Source organism: Barbus barbus (assembly GCF_936440315.1).
Source record: "Barbus barbus genome assembly, chromosome: 12".
Classification (NCBI taxonomy): Eukaryota; Metazoa; Chordata; class Actinopteri; order Cypriniformes; family Cyprinidae; genus Barbus; species Barbus barbus.
In genome coordinates this window covers 8,486,336-8,507,710 of record NC_136740.1, presented here as the reverse complement: position 1 = coordinate 8,507,710, position 21,375 = coordinate 8,486,336, and the positions used below count along the sequence as shown (strand labels likewise).

The window sequence follows — 21,375 nt, the reverse complement described above, 5'->3', positions numbered from 1 at the left end:
CGTCAGAAGCGTCTTACCTGGGCTGTGGAGAAAAAGAACTGGACTGTTGCTCAATGGTCCAAAGTCCTCTTTTCAGATGCAAATTTTTCATAAGATTTATCATATCAGTATATTTTGTGAGGAACTGCTGTGGGGCATGGACTCTTTTTGGTTTCTTTTTAGGTCTGCTGCTCTTTTTTTAGCTGCAAGGCATGAACACTCACACACTTTTCTGTCACCGACCACATAACTTTACACTACTTTGCCAACTTAAATGCCTGGTGAATAGGCAAAATAGCTTGAAATCTATGTAGTGTTAGGATAACGTTATTCGTGTTAGATATTTACCAAAGGTCTGCATTCAGTCACATACTACATATTCTGGATAAATTGAGAATCACGATTTTTTTCGTCTCAAACGGAGCTCACGATTCTCCCACGAAACAAAATAATGTGTGACAAAATACCATTGCTGCAGTCTATTTAAAAGTGTTTACTTTGAATTTTTAAACATTTAAATTAATATGTATTTATAATATATTTAGTTCATATTAAAATGATGAAAAAGTGGTTTGAATGATTTAATGTCTCACTCATAAATACTTCACTTGTTTCTTTACTGGATGAATCAGTGTTTTTAAACGAATCTCTTGATTCAATCACGAATACATTTTTAAGTCACTTTTCTGCACCTAGTGGCGAAACAATGCAATCGACACAAACGTTATTTGTAGCGCCAGTTAACTTTCAAATGGTCTATTTTGATCGCTACCATAAACATCAGTGTTTATATCTGAACTATTAACTTATGAATGACTGTAATACAGAAATAATACTGTGTAGTTGAAAAGACTGTTTGTGAAGCTGTTACTCAAACATGGTAACTGTCTGCTCTGTCAGCAGCTGAACACAGATTTGAATGTTCAGGTAAGACTTTTTTAAAGGTTTATAAGACACGGGCGAAGCTCTAGTGCAAATATATCAGTATTTATCCAAGTACGTGCACTTTTTTTGGACTAAAAGCCCTAATATTAGGACACTGTTCAGTGAGTGCGTGCAGCTATATGAACACAAACCGCAGCAGATCTGACTGAATATGAATGTGCTTTTATTCTGTTCACAGCTCATCTAGAATATCAATGTCGACTCCAGAGGATTAAGTTAACTCAACTCAATATTTTAACTTTCCACATCCACCCCAACCCGTTTACCTTAGTTGTAAGTACCGTGTGTACTGTCCTCTTTTCAGAAATCAGACGACGGGAGTAAAAAAGGTACGAGACCAAGAGGGATTTTGTTTTGCTGTCTATTTGCAGTCTCTTTTTAATGATAGGTCTACGCATTTGTCAATCATCGCACTTGCTAGATGGGGAATGAACCCAGCGCTCTGATTGCGTGCCCGCTACGCAAAATGCGTACAGGTTGGCAGGTCTGCCAGTGTAAAGTTTTCAGTGAGTGATGATTTGGGCTGCCATGTCATCTGCTGGTGTTGGTCCACTCTTTTCTGAAGTCCACAGTCAACGCAGCCATCTACCAGGAAATTTTAGAGCACCTCATGCTTCCTTCTGCTGACAAGCTTTATGGAGATGCTGATTTCATTTTCCAGCAGGACTTAGCACCTGCCCACACTGCCAAAAGTACCAAAAGCTGGATCAGTGACCATGGTGTTACTGTGCTTGATTGGCCAGCAAACTCGCCTGACCTGAACCCATAGAGAATTGTCAAGAAGAAGATGAGAGACACCAGACCCAACAATGCAGATGACCTGAAGGCTGCTATAAAAGCAACCTGGGCTTCCATTACACCTGAGCAGTGCCACAAACTGATTGTCTCCATGCCACGCCGCATTGATGCAGTAATTCATGCAAAAGGAGGCCCAACCAAGTATTGAGTGCATAGAAATGAACATACTTTTCAGAAGCCTGACATTTCTGTTTAAAATATCCTTTTTTATTGATCTTATGGAATATTCTAATTTTCTGAGACACTGAATTTTGAGTTTTCATTATCTTTAAGCCATAATCATCAAAATTTCAAGAAATAAAGGCTTGAAATATTTCACTCCACGTGTAATGAATCTATATAATATATGGGTTTCACTTTCTGAAATGAGTGACAAAAAATATTGACCTTTTTCATGATATTCAAATTTTTTGATATTCAAATTGATGTACCTGTACTGAAGTATATTTGATTGTGCTAAAGTGGAACTATTGCAAGTGTACTTGAGGTATTCTTTAAAAATCTTGCATTTAAAGACAATATTATTCAAGGATCACAAAATCATCTTCAATAGTTGCAGTTTAGGTTTAATATTAAGAAATGGGCATTGTGCACTAGTAGTATTCCAAATAAAGTTTAACTATCATTTCTATATCCGTAAGTCTCGAGTGATATGTCAGTAAATATGACTATTGATGAGGATTGTGTGATCTTTGAATAATATTGTCTTTAAATGCAAGATATTTAAAAAAATGCCTAAAGTACACTTGCAATAGTTCTACTTTAGCACAATCAAATATACTTCTAATAAAATCATAATTCATAATTCTAATGAAATGACTGGTTTCGCCGATTTTGTCAGTGAAAATTTGACAAGCAAAGTCATGACTGCACCTTTGGCTAATTTTGGCTAATTTTAACTGAAATGGACAAAAATAGATCAACCGCTGGTCTATATTTCCTTGAGCAGCTAGGATGAACACAATGTTGAGTGAACTGTAACTTTACAATTCAAGCAGCTGGCTGACTTTCACACCTGTGCTGCCATGGGATCAATCAATGATCTGCCTGAACCTGATCTATTATGACTACGAATGTAGTTGCATAATAATGTTCACACTGACACACGGACAAAGAGACGCGCACACACACACACACACACACACACACCTGGGAATGCCTGCAAGGTACGCAATAAGTCGTCTGAGGTCCTCCTGTCGTATTCTGTCATGGTTACTCCTGGCTGGAAATGTAAGGACTGGCCCTCCACGACGATCTCTTCCACCTGCAGGCCAAAGCAACACACTATATATTTGGCTGGAACAACAACATCTGTGTCACTCAAGCATTAGTAAAATAGGGCAATGGCTAAGAAACTCCAACTAGCCTACCTACTGTATATAGTGATGCTTTAGAACACCATGGCCTAATTATCATAGCCACCCATGCCAAGTTGTGTTTAACTAGCTTCAGTTTTTGTCTAATACAGAATATGATGTCTCATATCATTGCTAGGGTAATATGATTCATATCGTTATTTGCAAACCAACTTCCATTACACTTTCTTTGAAGTGCAGAGGTGGAAGAAAGACAAAATTGGAAATGAGTTATATCTCTGCTTAGACAAGCTGAGCTGATGATAAGCAAGTTGGCCTGCCAAAGATTAAGATGTTCGTTAGCTATCTGGGTCAGCAGCCAGCTAAACACTCACTGCATTTCCCTAGCGATGCTGCTCTGCCTTTGAGCTCACATATCCGAGAGTGTCACTGCAAATAAGTTTCCTCTTGTTAATATTCATAGAAATCCGGGCCTTTAGATAAGGAGCGAACACTTCTAAATAAATGGCTTAGAATGGAGCGGGAAGCAACGGTTTCTTTTTCACTCCTTTCTTAACTGTGATGGGTTTTTATGGACATAGGACCATGGTTTATGAATTTTGGGGTCGGCAAGAGATTGAAATATTTTTAAACAAGCCTCTTAGGCTCACCTGGGCTGCATTAATTTGATCTAAAATCCAAAACTATGAACTATTTTTACAATTGATTTATTATTATTATTTTAATTGATTTTAAAATGTAATTTATTTATGAGATAGCGACTAGAACTATTACTCCAGTCTTCAGTGTCACATACATAATTCCAATATTCTGATTGTGTGCTGAATTAACACTGATTAATACTGAAAACAGATGTGCACCTGTATATTTTTGATGAAACCATGATACATTTTTGTTTCTGGATTCTTTAATGAATATAGTTCAGAACAAATACATCTATTTGAAATAGAATTGTTGTAACATTACAGTATGTTTTACTGTTAGGTTTGATTAATATTCAGCTTCTTCTGTTCTTAATAAATGCATCAATTTCCTAAAAAAACATACTTTTGTAATATTTACATGTATGCATTAAGCAGACACTTGTATCCAAAGCAACTTACAAAAGAGGAACACAGCAATTCATCAAAAAGCCAACAATCCTTGCCAGACAGACAACTCAATTAGGAAGCCCAATACATAGAATAATATATAGGCTCACCTGATAAGAATGCCACCTTTTCTTTAAGGATGGGAAGAACTTCAACAGCCTTCATGTCTTCATTTCTGTGGAACCCTAGAAGGATTCAAAAACTGGTCAGTCTCCAAAGCACATGATGACAAACACATTCACACAACTTGTAAACAGGAAAAGCAACAGATGATATCATTTATTCATAGGTTGATTAGCCTACATTTATGAAACAGCACACTAGAATTGTGGCAGGATAATAGCCAAAACATGCAGAGATTTATCCTATTCATATTTTTATTAATTTACTTCAATGTGTTTAAAATGTGTTTGATTATATGGTTTGCAGTTAATAACATATTTAGTTCTGTATGTCAAGGCCTCCCGAGACAGAGATACATCCCCACTCCACCCTCTCCTCCCCTCCCCAACCCTGATCCTCATTCTCTCTCTCCCCCGCTTACTCAACAGATGGCAAGATCTTAATTCATCAACAGCTTCGCCAATGCATATAACATGCTAATGTGCACTCATTGACACCAATCTCCCTCAATACAAATAGTGTCAAAATCGTGCCAATTCGCCAACACATTACCCGTCTTAAGAATAACTGGGTTATTCAAAAGATCAAAATGTCAGTACCCAGTGAGCACATAAAGGTCAATCAGAATTCTGTGCTCAGGAAAAGTATTGTGTTCTGCTTTAAACATCTTTTTGAACATCCGATTAATATACTCTATACAGACACTTTTAATGTTTTTAAAAGAAGCCTTTTATGCTCACCAGACTGCATTTATTTGATGAAAATGCCATTTATTTCTGTGATGACAAAGCTGAATTTTCATTTCTCCAGTCGTCAGTGCCACATGATCTTTCATAAATAATTATAATATGCTGATTTGGTGCTTAAGAAACATTTCTTCTTATTATCAACGCAGAATATTTGAAACTGTGATATATATTTTTCCAGATTCAAAAGAACAGCATTTACTTAAATTACAAATATTTTGTAACTGTCACTGTATTTCTAATAAATAAATATATCAACTGTTTACTGTACTTTTGATCAATTGAATGCATCCTTTCTGAATAAAAGTAATATTATTATTATTATTATTATTTATTTATTTATATATATATATATATATATATATATATATATATATATATATATGAAGAGTTCATTTGCAAAAACAGATAACTCTGTTTTTATCAATTTTCAGAAATCATATTTTTTTCATTGTGCATTCCAGTTAATCAAACTGCAGTTGGCTTATTTTGACTAGGTTAAAACATAGCAAAAAAATAAATAAATAGGCTATACGTCAACCTAAGTAGGTGTTATTCACTGTAAAATAGCTATTTCTTTTTTGTTATTGAGAGTGAAGGTTGGGTTTCACAAAGGCAGGGCGATAGGTGAATAATAATGTGAATGTTAATAGGTTAATCTCCACAGGAAGCAGCAACTGCGTTTTGTTTTCACTCATTTGTGCTTTAAACCCACGGGGAAACACCATTATCATATCAAACTAGGCACAGTCCGACTCCACACTCAAACGATGGTACAGTCCATAATAGGGTATAACTATAAACCACACCATGACATCTTATCAGAGAATTTACCAAAAAAAACAAAGAAAAAATAAATCACGATAGAGTGATTAAGATCACTATGCTGCAGATTAGTTTATATTAAATTATAAAAAAAAAAAAAAAAGTGTAGACAATTTTCACTCAGAAATTGTTGGAAATTTCACAATTAATTATAAAGAAACAGTTAGTAAAACAAGTAGTAAAAAAAATTTAAAAACTGAAATATATTTTCTTGTATGCATACTCCAAATATTTTTTGTTTTATTTACAACTTAAAAAATGTTTTAATATTTTGTTACCTTGTATGCTGTATATAGAATGCTAACAATACTATTATAATGATTATGCTCTTCTTGAAGCAAAAAAGAAATAAACAAGACTAAAGCCTGGTAAATGTAAGCACAGTATCTGGGTCAACATATTGCTATGCAGCTTTAAAGGCCAAGCATATGCAGTGTTTGTCTGAATTTATTTATTTATTTTTTATGAAGCTGACTGCCATATCCCAATATGGAAAGTCATCATGACAAAACCTGTTCCTAGTTCCTAGTCTTACTTACAGTGTGCACGTTTCCACACTGCTTTTGATTTCATTAGCTTTATGAGGGAGTCAGCAGAAGTCAGGCTTGATTGCCCATCATAACACATTATGTCACTAGGCTAAATTGGCCACCACTTCCTGGCGTAAGGTTATGGCTGTCTGCAGGGAGATATAATGACTGGGGCATGTGCAATAGTAGTATCCAGGGACTTCACGGGGCGTGTTGTATGTGTGTGTGTGTGTGTTATATTCCCCCCACGTCAATGACCTCATCACAATCCAATATTCGCATAACATTTACACTGTTTGTACGTGTGTAAGCTTGTGCGTCACTCCTTCTTCTTATATCTTTACTTTTACTTCTTTAGTGACTGCATCTTAAGCCACTACCCACATAAAACGGTTACAAACATATGTGTATGTGTGTGTGTGCGTGCGTGTATTGTGGTTATGCATTCTATGCAACTCATTTACATTTACAGCGTCTCACAGGAGTGAGTACACCCCTCACATTTTTGTAAATATTTTATATAGACATTTTCACTTAGGTGCTATGTGAAAATGTCCAAATTGGACCCAATTAGCCATTTTCTCTCCCCGTGTCATGTGACTCGTTAGTGTTACAAGGTCTCAGGTGTGAATGGGGAGCAGGTGTGTTAAATTAGGTGTAATCGCTCTCACTCTCTCATACTGGTCACTGGAAGTTCAACATGGCACCTCATGGCAAAGAACTCTCTGAGGATCTGAAAAAAGAATTGTTGCTCTACATAAAGATGGCGTAAGCCATAAGAAGATTGCCAAGACCCTGAAACTGAGCTGCAGCATGGTGGCCAAGACCATACAGCGATTTAACAGGACAGGTTCCACTCAGAACAGACCTCGGCATGATCGACCAAAGAAGTTGAGTGCACGTGCTCAGCGTCATATCCAGAGGTTGCGTTTGGGAAATAGACGTATGAGTGCTGCCAGCATTGCTGCAGAGGTTGAAGGGGTGGGGGGTCAGCCTGTCAGTGCTCAGACCATACGCCGCACACTGCATTAAATTGGTCTGCATGGCTGTCGTCCCAGAAGGAAGCCTCTTCTAAAGATGATGCACAAGAAAGCCCTCAAACAGTTTGCTGAAGACAAGCAGACTAAGGACATGGATTACTGGAACCATGTCCTGTGGTCTGATGAAACCAAGATAAACTTATTTGGTTCAGATGGTGTAAAGCGTGTGTGGCGGCAACCAGGTGAGGAGCACTAAGACAAGTGTGTCTTGCCTACAGTCAAGCATGGTGGTGGGAGTGTCATGGTCTGGGGCTGCATGAGTGCTGCCGGCACTGGGGAGCTACAGTTCATTGGGGGAACCATGAATGCCAACATGTACTGTGACATACTGAAGCAGAGACTGGGCCGCAGGGCAGTATTCCAACATGATAACGACCCCAAACACACCTCCAAGATGACCACTGCCTTGCTAAAGAAGCTGAGGGTAAAGGTAATGGACTGGCCAAGCATGTCACCAGACCTACTGAGCATCTGTGGGGCATCCTCAAACGGAAGGTGGAGGAGCGCAAGGTCTCTAACATCCACCAGCTCCGTGAGGTCATCATGGAGGAGTGGAAGAGGACTCCAGTGGCAACCTGTGAAGCTCTGGTGAACTCCATGCCCAAGAGGGTTAAGGCAGTGCTGGAAAATAATGGTGGCCACACAAAATATTGATACTTTGGGCCCAATTTGGACATTTTCACTTAGGGGTGTACTCACTTTTGTGGCCAGCGGTTTAGACATTAATGGCTGTGTGTTGAGTTATTTTTAGGGGACAGCAAATGTACACTGTTATACAAGCTGTACACTCAATACTTTACATTGTAGCAAAGTGTCATTTCTTCAGTGTTGTCGCATGAAAAGATATAATAAAATATTTACAAAAATGTGAGGGGTGTACTCACTGTGAGATACTGTAGCTTACACATGTCTGCTGACACTCTGGCGTTTTCAGTGCCTCTTATACAACATGAACCATATATACCTTTGCACGTACTGTTCAAAAATGTTTTGAACTTTTATCCATCAGCAACATGAATTTCTATGATGATGAGCCATCAGCAGCGGATCAGTCCTTAGACACATTTTACATACATATAACATATAGTAAAAAATGTGCTTTTTGAAAATGCTGTTATTTGCGTAAAGTGTACCGGTATCAGGGTGTTCAAAAATGTTTAGTCATGCGACACAATTTCTAAACATTATATCGCAACCAAATTTCATTGTGTTCAGTCCACCTATGTAAAACTAAAATTTGCTAAATTTGTGTTGGGCCTACATTAACCATTTCTGTAGCATTAACTGAAAAAATGCATGTCTTCAAAACCTGCTCCACATACTGTAACAGTATAAAATGCCACATTATTCTTGCTTCCAAAATGATAGAGAAATGATTTTGACTTGGAATTTCAAATGGTAGTGCACTAAAAACCTCCACTGCTCAGACATTGCTATAAAAAGTCAGAAATTACCCTCTCAAAAAAATGAATGCTGATGCTCTTACAGAATCCGCATTCAATATTTACAGTATTCGCAGGAATGTTACAGAAAGTGCTGATCAGTAATAGTAGACAACACCAGCTGAGCACAATCATAATATTTAGTTGCCGCCAGTGTTCACAGCTTAAAAAACACATGATCTGAACAAAATATTTATCTAATTCTGCAGAAAAGCTTGTGTGGCTAAAGGAAACTTAAGCCTTTCCTGCTGTCCAAATATCCTCCAACAATAGAACCAAGGGATTACCATCATATCACTCAGCAGGCAAGCTGATTTAATGACACAGTGTCTGATGTGTCCAAAAACACCTGACTAAAAGTCTGGGGCGGTGTTTGTTTCATACTTAACAGAGTAAAAATAAAAATGAGCTTTGCCAGTGCCTAAATTAACTGGTCTGCCAAGCGTGAAATACAAGTTGTCAATCAACCCTGGGGTCCAGTCATGCATTATTAATGACACAACTGAATTTAAACACCATTACTGCACAGCTCAACAAAGGAAGTAATACTGGAGCTACACACAGGGAAGTGTCACACCACTCTTCTAAGTAGAGCAAAAGTTGTTTTATGATGCTAAGAAGTCAGCTTTTCTACCCATTAGCCATACATTTTGACCAGGTCAATTACTCAGACAGACATGCTAAAAGTAAAAGACGCTGTTAATATTCAGTTCACAGGTGGAATTCCCAATTGTGGACAGATGATATCCTGGTGCTGGACAAGTGTGTGAACTTGACAAGCATTCAATGACACGGATACAAGCAGTGCATGCAATGAATAAATGGTGTGGTGCAGCCCAGCAGTTAATTATTTCAACTGGTAAAAAGGTTGGTTGCAGTTTTGAATCCAACAATAGGTTTAAATAGTTCAAACTTAAATAGTTCAAAATTTAAATGTTGACCCTGTTTGACAAGTCATGCAAAAAAAACAAAAGCAATTATTGTAATATCTGTGTATCTGTAAGAATGCAGTTAGTTGCAGGAACAAATTATACTAGCTGGAATTTACGTGGCAATAAATAAACATTCTAACTGATTAGTTCATTGCATTTTTTTTATTATATTGGTGGTAACTAATTTTGGCAGTAAGACTGACCCAAGCATAGTCATTCTGTCTAGTGTAGGCAACCCACACAATCCACTGTAAACTAATTTAATGTAGCAAAATAAACTTGTTAAACACACCAACCATTGTCTGTTTCCCTGATTCAGATACAGCAGCTCAATTTACAAAACTGTGGGACTGATGATTAAAATGATTCGGCCAATTTAAGCCACAATGAAAACAAAATGATTGAGCAGTGTGTATTGACTGAAACTGACCAGCACGGTCGGAGGGCTTCTATATGAGAGACTTCTCATGCTCTGTGAGGTTTTGGCAATGTGTGTATGTCTGTGTGTATGTTGGCTGGTGCTAGGCTACAGTTCCTTTTTTTGGCTCCTATCTAAATATAGGCCAGCCTCAGAGGTAAGGATGTGCCACTTTCTCAGCTTTGGGGATTGTGATTAAGCAGGCCAGTCCACGGCCATGCCTCTGCGCACCAGGCCCAGTTCACATCTCATTCTGTCAGTCCACATCAATCATGTCAAGCCAGAGACATAGGCCTACCTGATGGAATAAGGTGAGACTGCTTCAGTTTCTAGATCAGTAGACTACTTGTATACTCCAATGTATCTCAGTTGATGCAGTCTGTTTAAAGTATCGGCCGATATATCAGTCATTCATTTATGTTTATTTATCAGCCAAATTATAAGCCTTGGCATTATAACTGTTAACCACTATGTTAAAACTAGTTTCTGCTTCCACACATATGTAGCCCTATAACCCTGTAGCAATATTTATCTCTATGGAACTGTTTACCAGTCAAGTTCACCCATTGTTTACTTGAGCAAACCAGACAGCTGCGTTCCAAACCATTTGTGTTGTGGCTAGTGTCACATTTGAATGATCTTCCTGATGACAAGGCCATCATCTGTTGATCCTGCATATGTTGGATTTTGGTCTAGTGAAGCACTTCCTCAATTATAACATTAGCTTCCCAAATGTGACATAGTTGTCATATTAGATGTAAATGTAGTTGTGAATCTTCTCATCAGTCTACTGTTAAGAATTTGCATGCAGGTATACTATCAAGTATACTATTTTAACCATATTTTCCAATTCTAGTTATTGGTATCAACAAAATCCAATATCCCCTAGGAGTATTTTTTCAGTTCGCTTAAATCTTGATTGACTGGTATTAACATTTGTAGTGGTCTAACCACACCTTCAAAAATACTGTATTTACCGACATCCAACGAAAGAGAACCCAAGTCATTTTTCATTCTAGATGTGACCACAATGTTCTAGTCACACACTATAAAGACTACCCAATCTACATCAGCAATTCAGTGTAGATTTCAAGCTGCCATAATGTGAGCCAAATGAGTTGTCTGCCAACAATTAATTATACTGCACATTTATATTTTGGATTTTCATTATTTTGGTGTTTGAGCTAACGCCAGCTCATTTTTCTCACACATCAGCGCCTCCCAATACAGACCCCACCTTACATGAGTTATGGATCCCTCGGCCCGTTCTCTCCCGTTTACAGGCTGCATTTCTCCCCCTCTCCTCTGCCTCTCCATTGGCAACCTTTACCGACCCATTCCCATCCTCGCTTTTATGGACCTTGTTCACAAGTCTTGATTGCTTGTTTTACAACCAGTGAGAGTCTACAATGGCTCATACAGTCTCAACAGGGGAGCACCAGGCATGTTGAGACAGGGTTGCACAATCACATATCCCTTAGATATGACTCTGAACATTGAGGAACAATTCCCTAGACATGAATTCATTTCATACTGCCATCCTTATGACGAATGGTCTTCATTTCTCAAAGCTGGACAGCCACTACGAGGCTAGAAATAAATTGATATCTGATCAGCATGGAAAGCCAGACTTGCAGCACAAGCAAGTCACACAGGCCGTAAAGTATTTTGATTCACATTTCTTGACTGAAAGAAAATCAATTGGAGCGGTGTGAAGTAATGTTAATGTGTCCAAGTTAGTCTGAGTCAAACCCAAAGTATTGGAGAAACTACAAGAGAGCTCCACATGGGTTTGCAAATAAATCAAAGTAATCTTTTACTTCTGTAACAAAACAGTTCTACCTCATTAATCCAGAGCTGCACTTCTAGAATAATGTCCTCTTATGCCTCCATGATTTTACAATAAACAATTGCCATATTTCAGTCTCTATGACTGGCTAATGATATAATTTCAAGTTTTTATTTATTTCTTTAGTTATTTATTGAACATTTATTAATAGGGTTGGTCCCATTAAGAGAGACCTGGCCAATAAAGGCAGCTACCAAATTCCGACAGTATAAACATACTACTTAAAAGCATAAAACAATAATGTAAATAGGTAAAGAAAAACCTTTTACATTAATTTGAATGAAAAGACTCACATTCTTTAGAATTAACAAGGAAAGAAACTGTTCCAACACAACACATTGGCTTTTTACACATACACAATTTCAGGAATAGTCACACAAGAGACCATAGAATATACACACCACATCTATACATGATAAAAAACAGAAATAGCCTTATACAAATGTCTAAGTTGTATACATATATAAAGGAAGGACCAACCAAATTTGCAAAACTATATGATAAATCTAGTAATAAACTTTAATGGCCCATAGACAATATCTATATGAAAATGGTGAAATTATGCATTCTCATACAACAGATAACTAAAGTCAACATAAAAGTGCAAGGAATAAAAAAAAAAAAAACAAGTGTGTTGACGTCCCTCATCAGTCATTAAAGGAAAAAGAAAAGTTTGAAGTGCTACTCTACAATAACAACGGTCTCGTTGGATGATTTTAGGGAATAGGCAACTCTCATACTTCAGTCTTTAGGCTACTTCAACAAATCACATTTATCAAATTTTAAACAGAAGAATACCTGAGAGTGGCAAGAGTCTCAATCCCGCTCGAGCATATTGCCAAGAGTGGCTATTCACAATGGTTCCCATTTTACAGGCATAGCCATCAAACTACAGATATTGCATCTGATCCCTGAGTTTCTGGGAAAGAAGAGTCAGTCGACTTTGGCAAAGTAAGCGTGTAAACAGCACAAGGCTGAATTAGCCTAGCGTTGCCAGGCTAATTCACTGCGCTCCACTGCAGCTTTTCACTTTGTGTTCCCTAGAAGGCAAGATTTACTGGTGTTCTTGTGTGTGTTCTAAAGCTCTGGGGCTCTGAAGCTTGGCGAGTGTGCACATTTATGATGGAATACATTTTGTTGATGGCTTCTAATCCACCTGTTAACTCCTAAACCCCCTGTGCACACGCTTGCCAAACATCTTGCAGCAGTGCTGCTTATGAACAAGATTTATGTACAAATTTGCTCCTTCATATTGGAGCATTTGCTTTGATTACAACTAACTTTAATTAGCTACATAACAACTTAACTCACTTAAACTCCTTAAAATGACAGTTAATTTTATCACCCAAAAGGACTAGAACAAGGGTTTACACATCATGAAGATTTTAGGTTACAAGGTTTTAAGCTTTGTGAAAGGCATGATGAGGAATTCCAGCAATATTTTCCATAATTATTGGAGGAAGAGTATAATGTTTTTTGTTTTAGTTTTTTTGGGGGTTTTTTGTGATCGATTGTAAATAAATATAACGACAGACAAATGGCTAAGATGGCATGCACTTACAATCTTGATGTTGTATCTGAACAGTAATTCATTTGTAACTTTACAAAACAATGTTGCTTTTGTTTTGAAGTTAATAGTATAAACTATATGAGCAGAATTATTCAACAGCTACAGTATGCACCCAATTCAAGTCATCACACTTTTTTATAGTACTTCATACAATAGAGATTTCAAAGCAGTTTCCCAATATTAAACTGCAAAGCAACAGAATCACTGATCCAAACTTCAAAAATGAGGCCAATACAAAATTCTGCTATAAAGCAGCTGTAGCAAGACAATAGTGTAATTATTCAGTTCCACTCAGGTGGATGTTGGTTCAGTTCAGTAACTGTGTAAAATTAATTCATTACGAAACAAGTTCAATTCAGCAATAAGCAGCTTTAAGACAGTAGTGTCATTCTTCAGATCAATTCAGTTCAAGTTTTGTTCTCATCTGATAGTGTCAGTGTCATCAAATCTATGACATTACTGAATATTAATTATCTTTTAATTTAGACCCTAACTAAGCAAGCCAAAAGGCGACAGTGGGAAGAAAACCAAACTCCGTCAGGTGACAGAAACGGGGGGGGGGGACTTTGGAAAAAACAGTCCGGTTCTCATCTGGCCTAATTGAACTAGCATGGTGTGATATTGCTCAGAATACATCACACAGGCATTATGTGGGAAGGAGAAATTGTAGTCCATTTATATTGGATTGATGGCTTAATCAAACTAAAAAGCCTTCATGTAAACACCTCAATCATTTGAGCTTGATCCGAATGAAATTCTGATCAGATTGAAAGGGTGATGTAGACCTGAAATTATCCAATCAACAGGAAAAAATTAAGCATGTAGATGCTTGACTTAGTTCCAAATCGGATTCAAAAACAGCTTGCACATATGCACTGTGCTATGATGCACATTTACACACAGTAAGTTTTACTTCATACAAACGTGTGTATGTTTTAAATCTTATGTCTTACATACTGGTCAGTTTTAAAGCTGACATTTACTCTTCAGACAGAAATGTCAGCTTTATTTTTAAACGGAATATAAGTAATGCACATGTAAACAAATACAGTTTACACTTTTGTATAGGGACTAGGGATGTGCATCTCCATAGCTGAGGCCAATGCGATACGCATCTCAATGCATAGCCAACGACACGATACATTGAAGATACATATGAAGCAGCTAGCGATGCAATACAACCCACCCCCATTACGATGCAGTGCGATTCGATTTCGATTTGATTCAACACAATGTGATTCGATGCAATACGATGCAATGGAAAAAATATGATCGCTTTTATTTCTTTGGTTCAGGCAGACAACAAATCATAAATTAACTTATGTGTCTTCTGAATTCTAACGCCTCGAGGCCTGTTTCATAAAACAAGTTTACCAAATAGGCCAGGCTTATTTCAGTTATTCTGACTCACTGTCAAATGATTTAGTTCCATAAAGCTAATTTAACAAAGATCAACCGGTCACTGTGGCTACTTATGCTGGAAAGCTAACCTGGTTCAGGGCAGGCTAACTGTAAGGCTAAGCTGAGCTCCTCTTACACTGACCAATAGGAATGCAATGATATTACCACTGACTCTCTCACGTACTATCATAGCCATGCAGCCTCTCTCTGATTTTATAACAGCTGTACCTTTTATAGTTAGAACAGATAGCATTAGAACATCTATCTAACATTGCTTTTTAAAGCATTAACAATCACTAAACTAAAAGTTAAAATCACTAAAATAAAACTACATTTTAACTGCTATAAGAAACACACATTAACTCATCTGAGCTTAGTAATTAGGGCTGTATTAGCTTTAGAGATCGACCGATATATCGATTTACCGATATTTTTCCCGATATTTAAGCATTTTTCCATAATCGAATATCGGTTTTGTAATATCGGATCTTGTGGACGTTTTCAGAATTGCGCGCAGGATCGCAATTGCAGCGCATCTGAGGGGAGACGAGACAGCAACGGCGTGCAGGTACTTGATTTGCTGTAGTTAGTAAACTATTTAATATTACAGTCATTAATGCACAAATTAGATGTATTACATAAATGCCTGATATATAGTTTAAATGCAACTTGGCTCTAAGAAATATGATAAATAAGATACTCTGTCAAGCCCTGTCCCTATAAAGATAGGCTATAACTTTGCCTGAAATAACACAGCCATGAATTAGAGCATGTTGGAAATAAAAGCGCTGAATTTAATTCTCTCTGTGGTCTATTAGTCTCGTGAAGTCGGGAGTCACATAGATAATCCGTCGAGTCCTCTCCCAATAAAGACGTAACTTTGCATGAATTAAATAATACAGCCATGAATGATTGCATGTTGGAAATAAAAGCATTGAATGTAATTCTCTCTCTGTTGTCTATATGCTCATCATTAGTCTCGTGAAGCCGCTTTCATATTGCAGTTCACTCAGCGGTTGATGCTCAAGAAATGCTCCAGCTCGGACACCGCATGTAACTTTTAACAAGATTCACTTTTTTGAAGCACCCTAAATTGTATTAACACTTACTATATAACCATTATTTCGTTTATAAACATCTAAATTAATACAACTCTATGGAAATTAATTATTTATTATCTCCGCGATCGATCGCAGTTTGAGTAGCCTATAGTTCTGTGTAAAGGCATATTAAACCGCGCTGTCAGCAGCATAATTTAGAGCATGCCAGTTGAGAAATGCAATAAAATACAATGCTTGTTATATTCCAATATTCCAGAGAATATTATTCCGTGAATTAACATTATCCAGTGAATTATTCTTCACTCTTTATCCTATTAAACAGCTTATAAACCTACTAAAACTGTAGTTAAAAATGAAGTTGATATGACTCCTTTCCTTTATTTTCTCCATTTGAAAACATTAGACTTTCTATGTTAATTTTGCTTACTGCTAATATTAGTGTTGCTGCTAAAGCTTTTTATAAATAAAATGTTTTTTTATTGTTGTAATACGAAGATTAAATTGAACATGACAGGGCTCTAGACTGCGACCAAAATGGTAATTGTTTGCGAGTTAAAATTTGACGTGGTCGCATTTGTACGAGTGCCAGGTCTGCGCTGCTCCAAAGCGTCTGCTTCATACAGCGCGCGCTGCCAGCCGCAGCACATTATAGCAGGAGTCAGATTTCACTGATCACGTGAAGAGAGGTGCTTTCAGCGCGAGCGCGTCGTGGGTAGAGCCTGGTTTATACTCGCCGCGTCAGCACGAGCGTGAAGGTGCGCGTCGCGGATGGAGCGCAACGGATGGATTTGTTTTCAAACTAAAGTAAAAGACCGCTTCTTAAACCAGAGAAGGTGAACATGGTGGTGTTCTTGTAGGAAAAACATGCAAGTCCTGTCAGCTACAGCCAGTTTAGTTTTACTTTTCTTTTTGTTTTCGTTTTGAGAAGCTTGTTATCTTTGCTGTTTACCTCAGGTTATGCTATGGAGGCTTTCCTTAATTAAAAAAATATATATATTAATATTTATTTGCTTCCTCAGAGTTTGCTAAACATTCTGTAATATACTCGGTATATAGTACAGCATGTGGTGTGTCCTATGCCATGTCTCGTCTTATTCGTTTTTGTTGATAAATGTTATGTAAGAGTTTGTCATTGTCAACGTACTGTTTTATTGTTGTTGCGCTTTTTAATTAAGAATAACAATGAATCCATCTTTTGTTTTAGTCTTAAAAAGTTAAAGGTGTATAGATATAAGCAAAACAGACAATGATCTTTTCTTGTAAAATGTGACACCAAGATCGCAAATTTGAAAGTAAAAAGCGCAGGAAAAAAGGAATTCCTGTTCACAAAATTTAAATCACAAATAATACAGATGAAAAAGAACGAGTTGAATGTTGAAAACTTTCGTTACCATATAACTATAAACTATGATAAAAGTTCATCAGCATGCATTGATTAATCAAACGTTGTAGCAAAAACAAAAAACAAATTGCAACCAAATTATGTGCTCGTGCGCAAAAGTGAGATCAGTGGGAAGAATGAGTCTAGAGCCCTGCGTGAAAGACTGCTAATTCTCAAAACATTTTTTGTTAAGATGACTGAAAGGAGGAAAAACCAAAGTGAAGTATGGACTTACTTCACGCAGTCATTTATTTACTTTATAACAGTAAATAAATATCGGTTCTGCATATCGGTTATCGGGCACATAGACATGCAAATAATTGGTATCGGTATCGGGTATAAAAAAATCAATATCGGTCGATCACTAATTAGCTTACATTTTATTTACCCATTACAATAGTCCCTTTCAGTGCTGCCAATTAATTTTCAGGTAAAGTTGCTAAAGGCAGGTCGATTTGTTGCTAAAAGTTGCTAAATGACGTTGTGACGTCATCGGATGATGGTTTTATTATGTAACCATGACGTAAAACTGCTTCATTGCGTAGAATACACACTGAAATTACTCAAATCTCAGCAAAGAATATAATTTGAAATATGTTCATTTTGATTTGCTTGTAAACATAATATAAACATTTAATATGCAAAATCCAGTACGAAGAACGCAGGACAGAAAAAACAGGAACTGATCCAAACCTCAATCCAACAGTCATTTTCAAAAGGTACTCCTTATATTAGGAAGAGCCCGCGATGGATTGAAATTACCAGGGCCATAACTGTTTACTTGTGTAAGGACATGGTCCCTTTTCAAACGGTAGACAGACGCGGCTTTAAAGCCATGATCAGAGCTATTGATCCACGATATGAGGTGCCAAGCCGCAAATACTTCACAGAAACAGAGATGCCAAAATTGTATGCCGAGAAAAAGAAAAAGAGCTGTGTGACTTGAAATACTTTGCTACTACAACGGACCTGTGGTCGAGCCGTACCATGGAGCCTTTCCTCAGTCTGACCATTCACTATATAACGGATGATTGGAATCTTGGCAGCCGGTGTTTGCAGACGTCGTACTTCCCCGCTGAACATACGGCCGAGGAGATCGCACAAGGACTCAAGGAAGCGCTTGAGTCATGGGGGTTTAAAGAAGAAAGCCAAGTTTGCATTACTACTGATAACAGAACGAACGTGGTCAAGGCAGCGTCTCTGAATGATTGGACCAGGCTGCAATGTTTTGGACACAGGCTGCACCTCGCCATCGGTAGGTTAAAACATTTTGTGCATATGCATAATATTAATATTTTAATAAATATTTATATATATAAACCCACTTGGTATTTTATATATATATATATATATATATATATATATATATATATATATATATATATATATATATATATATATATATATATATATATATATATATATATAAAATACCAAGTGGGTTTATATATATCATATTTATTAAAATATTAATATTATGCATATGCACAAAATGAATATATATATATATATATATATATATATATATATATATATATTCATATAATGGTGCATAATTATAATATTTTAACATTATACTGTAATATTTGCATATATTACTGTACAGTAATGTTGCATTTGCGTTTAGAGATGTAGAATTTGCCTCTGTTCAGTTGTATACCCAATGCTATTTTAATGTTGCATTTGTGTTAAGTGATGTTCGTTCAATCTTAATCAAGCATTTCAATAGTTGTAATGATAGTTGTTCAGTGTGTGTGGGGAGAGAGAGAGATTATAGATTAAATTAATAATATCTTACAAATTTGTCAACAGAAAAAAGTGTGAAAGACCCCCGAATTGACCGTGCTGTTGGCGTGTGCAAGAAGATTGTGAGTGCCTTTTCATACTCTTGGAAAAGAAGAAAAGAGTTGAAGAAAGCCCAGGCAGAGCACCATCTTCCCTTTCATCGGCTCATCACAGAAACACCAACAAGGTGGGGGTCACGCTAGATGATGATCCGGAGGGTGCTTGAACAAGAGAAGGCCCTATCACAGGTACTGAAAGCAGACAGGAAAACCAAACACCTGGTACCCACTTGGCAAGATACAGATGTCTTGGAATCTATAAGCCGGACCCTTGCCCCACTGCTGGAATTCACAGACGCGCTGTCTGGAGAAGATTATGTCAGTGTGTCGTACATCAAACCTGTTCTCCATGTTTTCAACAACACTGTTCTTGCTGCAGCTGATGACGACACAGAGCTTACCAAGGACATGAAAAGAGTCATCCTAGAGTACTTAAACGAGAAGTACTCAGACCCAAAAACGGTTGACCTGCTGAATATGGCCTCCTTGGTCGACCCACGGTTTAAAGATGCATATAGCTGATGACCGCCAGGAGTTCATCAAGACCAGAGCAGTAGCAGAAATTCTGTCACTGTTGGAGGTGCAAGCTGCAACAGTCAGAGAGCCACTGCCACACACAAGCACAGAAGCTGCAGCTGATGGTGCTGAAGTAGCTGTTGAGAGGCAATCAAAGAAGGTAAAACGGAGCCTGGGAAGCTTTTTCAAAAAGGCCTCCGATGGCACAGCTGCTCTCGCTGACAGAGAGGCCATCGAAGTGGAGCTAAAAAGTTACCTGCAGACAATGCAGGTTGATGGAGAGACTGACCCACTGGACTGGTGGCGGCTGCACCAAGCTAATTTTCCAAGGGTGGCAAGACTGGCCCAGAAATATCTCTGTATCCCAGCCACAAGTGCTCCTTCGGAAAGGGCATTTAGCTTTGGTGGCAACATTGTTACATGCCACCGGTCTCTGTTGAAGCCAGAGACTGTGGACAAGCTTGTGTTCCTGGCTAATAATCTGTAGGGCAACAAATGACAAATGGTGTGTATTAAACAAAATCTCAGTGAGTGCCTGATTTTAGGATTCGTTGTGTTGCTTTTTAACTGAGAAGACACCAGACAGTTTTTCTGTTCTTTGCATATGTTGTGTCCTTCAAGAAAATAAGTAAAACTACATTTGCACTTTTTACTGTATATATGGCATGGCACTACTGTAAAGAAACTTTTATACTTTAAAATTTTTCTTTAGTTGACTTATATGTCCCTTATACTGGAAGTTATTTATTTATTTTGTGCTTTCATTTAGCACTTTATAATGTTTTCATTTGAAGCATCTCTGCACTACACTTAGCCATGCCTAATACTGGAAGTATATCCCTAATTCACAGTGCCCGTTCCTTTATTAAAAAGACACCAGTTTTAATTTCATTAGGAGAACACAATGTTTAAAACCAAATGCGTTACCTTAGGCTGCAGGTTTGAAATATGTTTTTATTTAAAGTATCTGTGCATTACACAAAATAATGTTCTTTGCCTAATTAATACTGGAAGTATTTTCAGTACAGTGTATGTTCCTTAACTAAAAAGACACCAGTTTTTTTGTTCCCTGCAACTTGGGTGGCATTTAAGAACCAAGGACTTAAACTAAGTGTAGTGCCTTTTAGAAGGAAAGATTTTTTCTTTTATTAATCTGCAACATTGTGTTGTATAATTACAGTTTTGCTTTTGCACAATAAATGTTCTCAAAACGACATACAACGTTTCTTTATTTCTTAAAAAAAAAAAAAATACATTTAGCAGTTTGGTTTTCCTAAGGGTCTATGTAACCTGTTCTGAAATGGTTATACTGTAATTTATATATCGCAATATATATCGTTATCGCAAGAGGCTGCAATGTATATCGCAATATGAATTTTAGGCCATATCGCCCATCCCTAGACTCCACCATAAGACAGAGACTGGGCAAAAATGGCCTGCATGGCAGAGTTCCAAGACGAAAACCGCTGCTGAGCAAAAAGAACATAAAGGCTCGTCTCAGATTTGCCAGAAAACATCTTAATGTTCCCTAAGACTTTTGGGAAAATACTCTTTGGACTGACGAGACA

At 37.3% G+C, this 21,375-nt stretch overlaps 1 protein-coding gene across 1 annotated transcript in view; it reads right to left on the bottom strand.

The window, feature by feature from the left end:
• Positions 1–21,375, bottom strand: part of LOC306877488 (triple functional domain protein-like) — a gene marked incomplete at its 5' end in the record, with an annotated part of 158,405 nt that overhangs the window by 95,933 nt on the left and 41,097 nt on the right. Inside the window, 2 exons of the mRNA XM_079429257.1 lie at positions 2,872–2,986; positions 4,240–4,314. Coding sequence (XP_079285383.1) covers positions 2,872–2,986; positions 4,240–4,314 — 190 coding nt within the window. The remainder of the gene's footprint in view (positions 1–2,871; positions 2,987–4,239; positions 4,315–21,375) is intronic.